General features: G+C 44.9%; 1 protein-coding gene across 1 annotated transcript; it reads right to left on the reverse strand.

Moving 5' to 3' along the window:
- Window positions 1–4,810: 4,810 nt before the first annotated feature.
- On the reverse strand, window positions 4,811–8,326 carry MRPL44 (mitochondrial ribosomal protein L44). Its single transcript, XM_059479662.1, has 4 exons — window positions 8,146–8,326; window positions 7,371–7,839; window positions 6,310–6,488; window positions 4,811–5,153 (listed from the first exon to the last, which is right to left on the reverse strand). Exons 1-4 carry the CDS (start codon window positions 8,307–8,309, stop codon window positions 4,964–4,966), a joined length of 1,002 nt encoding a protein of 333 aa, XP_059335645.1. The 5' UTR covers window positions 8,310–8,326; the 3' UTR covers window positions 4,811–4,963.
- Window positions 8,327–9,400: the final 1,074 nt, after the last annotated feature.

The raw sequence follows: 9,400 nt of genomic DNA on the forward strand, positions 1-9,400 counted from the left end.
TCTCATAGGTTTAGGTCTAGTGTAGGCAGTGGAGCTCCACCTGTGTGTTTCCTGCAGCCACACTGATTTTTCATTCCACTTGGCTTCATTGTTTGACCTGGCAATATCCCCTGCATTACCTCAGAGATATTCATCCCAAATCTGGATACATCCCCCAAATCTGCTGTCTCAGCATGGCAGTGGGTTTCCCCTCACTCACTACCTGCTGTGTGGCACCATTCTCTAGAAATGGTCAAATAAGTGAGAGCAGAACATTTTAAAACTTCCAAACTTTGTGACTTCAGAAACTGATATCCTGCACCAGTCACGAGTATTTCATTTCTCCCTTCTCTAAGGTTGAAAATTTGCCAGGGGCACTTTTCCTCCCCACCCAAGTACAGCCTACAAAAAGCCAAACACACACACTGGCATTGACAAGCTGAAGATTTGATTCAGTACCTGGCTAAATATGTGGGAATCATAAAACTACAGAACCTCTTGTCAGGAGCAAAGGATTACAGCTCACCATTGTCTACTGAAACAACTTGCATTAAAAAGTGTTAAGTTTTTTGAAGGCAGATATTAAAATATTGTGTCAGAACTTTTTTTTTTTTTTGCAAGTTGCATATTTTTAGTATTCGGAAATGCTACATAAACATTGGCCAGGTAATTTAAATTACTACTATAAAAAACATTTTTAATAGAAATAGTTACTTACTGATGAAATTTATTTTGGTTTCCTATATAAAGTAACAAAATCAGGTGCTTTAAACCAAAATGGTGCCTTCAGGAAAAAGAGTATTAAACTAAAAGAGTCAGGTAACAACTTACCTAAAAATGTTACTCAAGTTAGAAATACAAATGTTGCTCTGATTTATATAAGCATTCCAGACTAAAGGAAAACACAGGACTGCAGAACTATTGAGATATCCCTTAAAGGGGAGCCCTGAAGCATGTTCAACACTCAAAGAAATTTTAATCTCATTGCAATTAAATGTAAAATTCCTCCAACATCAATAAAATCAAGATTTCTTCTGATAAAGAACATTGGTATAAGAATAAGTGAGCACAACTGGCAATGAACAGTTCCAGAGGTAAAGAATAAATTTTAATTTCCATATCAGAAAAGTGAGGTTCTGTAATTGTTTCCAGCTGTAGCAACAGGAGCAACAGATTTACTGTGTCCAAAATTAACATGTTTGATTATAAACCTGTAAGTTCAAGAGCACAGTCCCCAGCACAGCTGCCACAGACTGGCAGAAACATTACACTTATTACACAGAAATAGACAGGGATGATGTTTACCTTCTCCCTAGAGGTAACCTTTTCCCAAAGAAGAGCAGCCCAGTTTTTATGTGCACCACGAAGAGCTGCATTGCAGTGTGCCTGTGATTTAGGAATCACCAAGTGCCTTCAATAATGCTCTGATTCTGTCACACAGAGCAGCTGTTCCCACTCTGCAGCCTCAAACTACAGCAGGGGCTATTTACTGACCAACTGGTGAGCCCTGGATCTTTAGTTTCTTAGGCAAGCTGAAAAGGCAAAAATGCAAAACTAGTGCCATTACATCTGGGGAATTGATTTAGAAAGAAAAAAACCAATCTGTCCTTGTTGAGAAGTGTTTGCTTCTCAACACTAAATGCATCTCTCAATATTAAACTTCAAAGCTCTGATGTAACAGAACCCAAATAGTTCAGAGCCTCTTTAAAGTTACCACAGCACTCAGTAAAGTTAAGGACAAGGGAAAGTAGGGCTTTTCTTATGTTTGTGTACTGCATCATCCCCTCCCTCTGCCCTGCAAAACACAATGACAACGCATCTTTTGATGTTGTGAATTCTTCATGGCTTTGTATAGCAGCATAACACCAGAGCACCTCATTTAAATTTTTGATTTATCATATAATCCAAGAGATTGTTATAAGAAGTAAAAAAATAATTGTCATAAACCAGTAAAAGCTTTAACTTTTCACCAGCAACTTCAAACTCTGAATTAACACCGAGATAACTGTGAAATGATTGTGTGTTCATCTTCTGCCTTTAAGTCACAGCAACAATTCACACAAGAATTATTCCTGGACTTTATTTTGTTGTTGTTAAGAGAAAACTGAAGCCAAACATCTGGTTATTGTAACCAGAAGCTGCATCTGAAAGCAAGAAGACAGAGCTGGGTGTTCAGTCACATCACTGAACTGCTGAGACACAGGAGCAAAGGCACAGAGAAGCAATGGAGCAGCTTCTGTTCCTGAGATCAGAAGCAACTTAACAGTGCATGAAAGCATATTGTGAAACATTTTCTCCAATTACTTAGCTGCTACCAATAGAATACAACTTCTCTCACCTTCCTCAAAATAAAATTACTTCTACAACACTTGAAAAAAAAGACAGGATGTAGATGACAGAAACAGAGTAATCCAAGACCATTCACATACTGGATTTACCTAACATTTAGAGAAAAAGCAAGTCTAGGTTACTAGTGTTTCCTACTGTTTAGTGAGTTTACAAATGTAATTTTTGTAACAATAATCTAGTTCTTCAATGGGTTGCAAGAATAAAATGTCATGTTTCCTTTCTGTCAGTCATTATGGACAGTCTGCTCAATCTGTTGTCTTTTGAAAGATAAATAAAATGTGACTGAGAAAGGAACAACTACAGGGGGACATAAATGCACTTGTACTCAGCACCAATGCAAGCAGCTCACAAAGCACTTGTCAGACAAAACTGCCATGGAATTTCATGAACAATATTTGTGAGCTGCCATTTTCACCACACTTTATAGCTAATTATTTATGTAGGTCTGACAAATCTTTTAACTATGCTATGGTTTATGGCTACTGATTCAAAAAACAAGGAAAAACTTTGGTAACCTGAAGTATGCAAATGATCCCACTAGCACAGCTGTAGATCCTGAAATACATGTTGAGTGTCAGAAATTAAGGCACAGATATCACATAAAATGCTTTTTTGATCTTTAGAAATGTGAAAATTGGACATTTTCTTACAAAAACTCCTGTTTCAGTCAACACCTCTATAAGAACCCAGTCCTTTCTTTCCATGTCCCCAAATTGTCTTTTCATTTGGTCTTAATACATTCCATTTGTGTGCCACACAGTAAACTGATTTATCTTGCATCACTCATCTTTTACCAGCACAGTATTCCACTTCTCCTAGGACTTATGCTCACATTCCAAACTATAAAGCCACAGGAAGGAGATCTTGTTTTTAAAGGTAAACTGACTGAAATTTGCTTCTCCATCTCAAAATGCATAAATAAGTATATAAAAGCAGTAGGTAACTTGGGCTGTAAAAAATCCTCCTTCACTATTGTCCTTTTAAAATAGGTAAAGAGCAATAACCTCACCTGGAAACTAAAAATAGCATGAGTAATTTTACCATCTTTTCACATTTTGCTCTTATTCCCCTGGAATATAGTGACCTTATTGGCTTTGCTTATGTAAGTGGTAATGGATTGCCTAGCTGGAATTTTTCGTTTAACAGCAGCAATTTTGTGCATATTTTCTGCTGGGCTGATCTTTCTGCCCTCCTTTTTGCACTCCAGCCCTCCCTGGTGTGCCCCCTCAGCCAGGGGCAGCAGGAGCTCTCACTGCTCTGCAGCCAGAGTTCCACACTGGGCAGATGCAGGGCACTGAGTGCTGGAGACACCCAGGGTCACACACAGACTCCTCCTGCTCACACCAATGAATCTCTTTCCACTGGGTTGGTACAGCCAGCACTCACTGTCACAGCACAGGACCTTTGGCTGCCAAGTGTCCTTCCCTAAATCCATCTTGTGGGCCAAAGGCAAAGGATGTGTTGTGAGGACAGCACTATCAAACATGGATCAGTGGCCATCAGCCTGATTCTCCCCCTCCTTAGTGAAGGCACTTTCATTTACCTGGTGTCTTCCTGTACAATCAGTGCTCACAATGGGACAAAGCAGGAAACACTGCTGAACATCCAGCTTCTTGGTCCTACATCCAGCTTCTTCCTTGCAGGGCTCAGACAAGTTTGTAATAGATGCTCACTCCTTTTTTAAGAAAATTATTCCAAAATAGCTGCAGTTCTCACACATCTGTTGCCCTCTGGCAGACATGCTGAGTTTCTGACATCTAACAGAAATATCATGCAGGTACCTAAATTATTCCAAAGTGTCCTTCCATACATTTGGAGTTACACTAAAACAGCTACAGATGTTGCAAACAAGACAAACACTGATTTCACTGAATCCAATACTTCTATCATGGGACTGTTTAAATGAAAGAACATGGACTAAACAGAAAAGGTACCAAAAAGAAAAAAAAGAGAAAAAAAGAAAAAGCTTATAGCCTATCATGAAATCATGTTCTCCAATTTCTTTAGGTTCAGGCCTTCATGATCCTAATTTTCACCTATTTCTCATTTTGCAGCAGAGGCATTTTTACAAGTTTTAAAAATCTTTCAGAGCGTGGTCCAACAATAAAAACCAATGTGCACGGCAAATAAAATTTGGATGAAAGCAGTGAGACCTCAGAGTTTGAATCCCCAACAGTGTCAGGATCATCATCACACCTGATGTTTTCAAAAAGTGAAGGACACATTGATCCAGATCCAATCCAAAGGCTGATGTAACATATGTTAATTCAACTCAGCTGATTACAAATCCTCTCCAAACAATCTCTGAGAAAGCATTCATGAAAGCTGTTTCTGTACAGTGAGACTTTGTCACACGTTATTAAACATCACTAGAGATGGTCTCCTGTGATGCACAGCAAAACTTCTGAGCCAAAAGGCAAAAATTCAGATTAAGGGCACTTCTTTTACATCCAGGAAAATGAGCAAACCTTAAACATTGTGCAAAGGAAAAGACTTTATTTAACACCATACATGACTCTGAAGTTTCACGCACTGAAGACCAGAAAAACAAACTGTATTTTGCCTTTCCAAATACACCTATATTCAACATGGAAGTCATTGATTTTTAAGATACACCAGAAATGTCTTTTAGCATCTAGTTACTGCTGATTGCCTTTTCCTTGTTTGTTTCCTTTTCAGCTGCCAATTCTTGTTTGGGTTTGGAGTAATCCCAAGGTCTCCTGTTCTCTGTGTACCCATAGAGCTTCCGCAGTGCCACTCGTGCAGCCTCCTCCTCTGCAGCCAGCAGTGTTTCACCAGGGCCTTCAGCTAACATCTTCTTATCACTTGGGGAAGAAAACCAAAGTTACAACCATGAAAAACCAAAGTTTCCATCATAAAACCCTGAGCACTGCTGTGTACTGTCAATAAAATAGATTGGTTTTTCTCCAATGTCTGTGAACACTGACTTTTATATACACACAATGGAAACATTTCTGTTGGTCTTTCCTGCAAAGGTAAGAAATTGTATATTCAGTAATGGAAACTCAGATCAGAAATGTGTCCATTTCCTGGGAGAACACCACTGTTCATTTAGGTTCCTAACACAGCACTGATTCTTTACAGCATTCAATTTGTCAGCCCTGATAAAAATACGCAAATTCGTTACCCTGGTTAGCTTAAACAGGAACTGAAGTGCTTTTGTCTTTTCTCCTCCCCTGGTAAGGAAGTATTTCAAACTGCTTCAAAAGGACTGAGAAGCTCTCTCTGTTGTGAATTATGTGCTCATGTCTGTTTAACAGTTCATGAAGGGACACCAGGGATTCCTGAAGAGAAACAATCAAAGTTCCCTTCTTTTTTATAAGATACATTTTATAGGGGACAGAAACCAAAGCAGGGTAAAGCAGAACAAGTCAAGGCATGTGTTCATCTGCAGCTCCTTTAGGAGAGCAGCAGTGATGTGGATTCTGTCCTGCCCCACAGGAGCACTGTCACTGCTGGGCACTGACCACACCTGACACAAATGCACCAGGGACAGCTGGCACTTCCTAAGAGCCTGGACACAGACACTCCTATGGGCCAGTTTACAGCGCTGCTGATTTTCAAACTTAAAAGCTTCTCTGGCACTTAATGAGTCTCTCTCCAACTCACTCCCCTGATGTCTCTTTATGCTTGCCTAAGCCCTGGATACAGCTGTGGTCCATCCAAAGCCATGCAGTTATGCTGTTCCCAAAGTTCCTGTGTCAGATCACTCAGAACACACCCAGGCCCTTTGGTGCACCCTGTTTAGCCTCTGGAGCCCTTAGTCAGAGACTGTGTATGTATCATGACAGCAAGCTATGGCCAATGCTTAAATGGCTCATTGTATATGGAACTTACTATCACATTTCTTTTCTGGAACAACCTGACCAAAAAGCATGAGTAGAAAAGTAAAAGACCATCTTCCCTCCTTCTCACTCCTCCAATTAAAGCCATTTAACTTTAGATTAATATTGCACTAACCAGTACAACCCAACAAAGTAGACTGGCAGGACTGTGCTGACTCCCAGCTGCCTGGTAATTCTTGGTTCTGGAGCAGAGATATTCCTCTTGGTCAGTTCTTCCAGCAGTAAGCCCATAGGATTTACAACTTCCCAGATCTCAAACAGATCTTTTCCAATCAGCTGCGGAATAAAAAAGTCCTAAACAAGAAAATTTAGAAGTTACAATTAATGGCTTGAGATTCTGGTGTCTCCTAATGAAAATACAGTGTGAAGAGACAATAACTGACAGTGAATTGCTGAAATGAATGATAAAGCTGCCTCAGTGCCCCATCCCAGTGCTCGTGATTGTGGTGTAGCCACCGACAGACTTGTGCCCGGGGCAAAGTCAGCCCCAGACCCAGAGCAGGGACAGCTCCAGCCCGAGGGACAAGCTGTGGCAGCAGAGGAGCTGGGGCAATACCTGGGAATGTGCAAACCCACGGGTCCTTCACCTGTTGGGATCACTCTCTTGTCTGTGAGAGCTCCTTGTTCTTACAGACACCTCTCAATGCTCTTGTACCAGGAAAAACATTTTAACAAACACTTCCCCATGGCAAAACTAATAATAAGTGAAAAGGATGACAAACAACAATACCTGCTAAAACTACTTGGTCCCACTGAATTTCAATCAAACATTTTTGTACAAAATATCTTCAGGGGCTTGCACTCCTACATGCAAAATCTATGAATTCATCTGTGTTTATATAAAATGGAGCTTTTTTAAATTGAAGATAAATGAAATCTCACATGGAATCATTTCATTATCTGATAATATAGTGCATGGACTATAATGCTTTCCCTTACCAACTTTCAGCAAATATTAATATCACCATCATAATCCAGAAGTGTATGATTTCATGTACTTGATCAGCCTTCTTAATGAAAAACCCCCCAACAAAATTCCCAACCCCCAAACCCCAGATGATCACCACCACACCAGATATCATCGGTAAATTGTCTTGTTACAGGTATTGTCAAACTTCTGCCAACCTCCCTGGATCTCTCCCCATCCAGGTACAGACCAGCAGTCATTGAACCTACCCTGACAAAGATCCCGGTTCTCTCGGGCCCGCTGCTTTCCAGCAGGGCTCCTATCACAGCGAGGAACGTCCTCTGCAGCACGTCTGGAGGGGCAGGAAAATCCCTGCAGAGCGCCAGGTCCTGTATGGACAGGTTTTGAGCCACATAAGAGACAAGTTCGCGACTGGTCAGAAAATTAACCAGTGCTTCTACGCCCTTTGCAGGTAACTCTGGGTAGGCGCCTTCAAAGCATCGCGCCAGGTACGCGCGGGCGAAGCGCAGCCCTCGCTCCGCAAGGCCGGTGTTGTCCTGCAGCTGAAGAGCGACCGCGTCCTTGTCCAGCCCCAGCTGCCGGCGCCTCGCCTCCTCGCTCTCGATGTAGCAGGGGTTAACAAACGCAGTCTTGAGAAGGTCCAGGGCGAAGTTTTCCTGCACCCGGTGGCTGAAGGCCTGGATCTCCGCGTGGTAATCCCAGTTGGGCTTCTCGGACCTGCGGGCGCGGGAAGGGAACCAGCTCAGGAACAGAACGCGTTACCCGCCCCACGCCTTTCGAAAGGGCACGAGAAACGAGATTGAGCTTGAACACCAAACCCAGTATTTAAATCCCTGGGGTCAGACACTGTCGGTTCCGCACCCCCGTCTGCCTGCCCCGTTCAACCCGGACTATGCCAACCTGCGGAGCTCAACCCATTCTGCTCCAAAGCGTGAGCAGACGGGGCCTAAACGTTCTGATTTTCCCCTTTTTGAGGCCGTCGCACCCCTTCTCCAAGTCCCGCCCGCCTCTCCCGCCGCTCACCGCCGCTGCGGAGGCGCCTGCAGCCGCTGCAGCTCCTGGTACGCCCGGAGCCAGCGCTTCTTTTCGGGGGGCGGCGCGGTGCTGAACGCGGTGCCGAGCCCGGTGCCCCGCCCGGCCCCGGCCAGGAGCGGCCGCGCCGCCCGCAGGAGCAGCCGCGCGGCCATGGCGGGTGCGGGCAGGGGCGGCTCCGCCCCGCGGCTTCCGGGCGGAAGCGCTCCCGGCCGGGGCGGCGGAACCGGGCCCGGGCTCTGCGGCCCCCGCCGGGCACGCCTGGACCCGGGGACACGGCCAAGGGCAGGAGCGGGGCAGCTGCAGCGCCAGCTGCAGAGACCCTCGGGATGGGCGCCCGGAGCTGGCAGCGGTTCCGGAGCCGCCCCGTGATGTGACCCCTGCGGAGCTCGCAGCGGGTCCCGGGGCTGTGGCGCTCACCGAACGTGTCCCACGCGCTGTCCCTTAGGTGGCGGCATTTAAAAATTTTTTTTTGAGTTCCATTCCCACGTGCAAGACAAAGTCCGGTTTTGTGCACTTAAAAGAAGCTTTATTTTTGACTATCGCCTATACAGTTCTTTGTACATCTCTCAGCCCTCATTTGCACCATCAGAATTCATACAGTACACCTTCAATGCAAAGGTCATGGTATAAAACTCATGAAAATGCAGAAAATGTGCAAAGCAGGCCTGGCCCTTTTTGTCGTCTTTACTAAAAGACAAAGGCACACGCTTCAACATTCACGGTAAGAAAACATGCACAGCACACGCCCCGATGTAGTCACGGAACACAGTAAACAAAGCTCAGAAAGAACAAACGCCACAGCCCTGTGGAAGCCAAGGAAGCAGAACAGCAGCCCGTTCAGCAGTGCAACAGCCACACACCGAGCCCAGTCTGACTCCACAGCACAGGAAACGGATTGAGAGCAGCATTCCTGCAGGCACTCGCAGTACTTGTATCAAAATCATCAGGCGTTCTCATGCTGCTGCTCCCGGGGTCCCCTGTCCTTACCCGGGCACGGTCCCCGGGCCCGTGCGCACCGCCCTGGGTCCCACTGTGCACGGGCAGCCCTGGCACTGGACTGGGGCTCTGCACTGCGGGGGGAGCGAGGACAGCGCTGAAACAGAGCCCGGCTCCTTCTCTGCAGCCGCCGTGCTTCAGCAGCTCTTCACCCCGCTGTGCCCCTCTACAGCCCCCAAAGGGCCCTGCACAGGGCTCTGGGTCCCACTGTGCTGAGGAAGGAAGGCTCTCTCTGGAGCAGCGCTGA

Source organism: Ammospiza nelsoni, chromosome 10, assembly GCF_027579445.1.
Source record: "Ammospiza nelsoni isolate bAmmNel1 chromosome 10, bAmmNel1.pri, whole genome shotgun sequence".
NCBI classification, from domain to species: Eukaryota; Metazoa; Chordata; class Aves; order Passeriformes; family Passerellidae; genus Ammospiza; species Ammospiza nelsoni.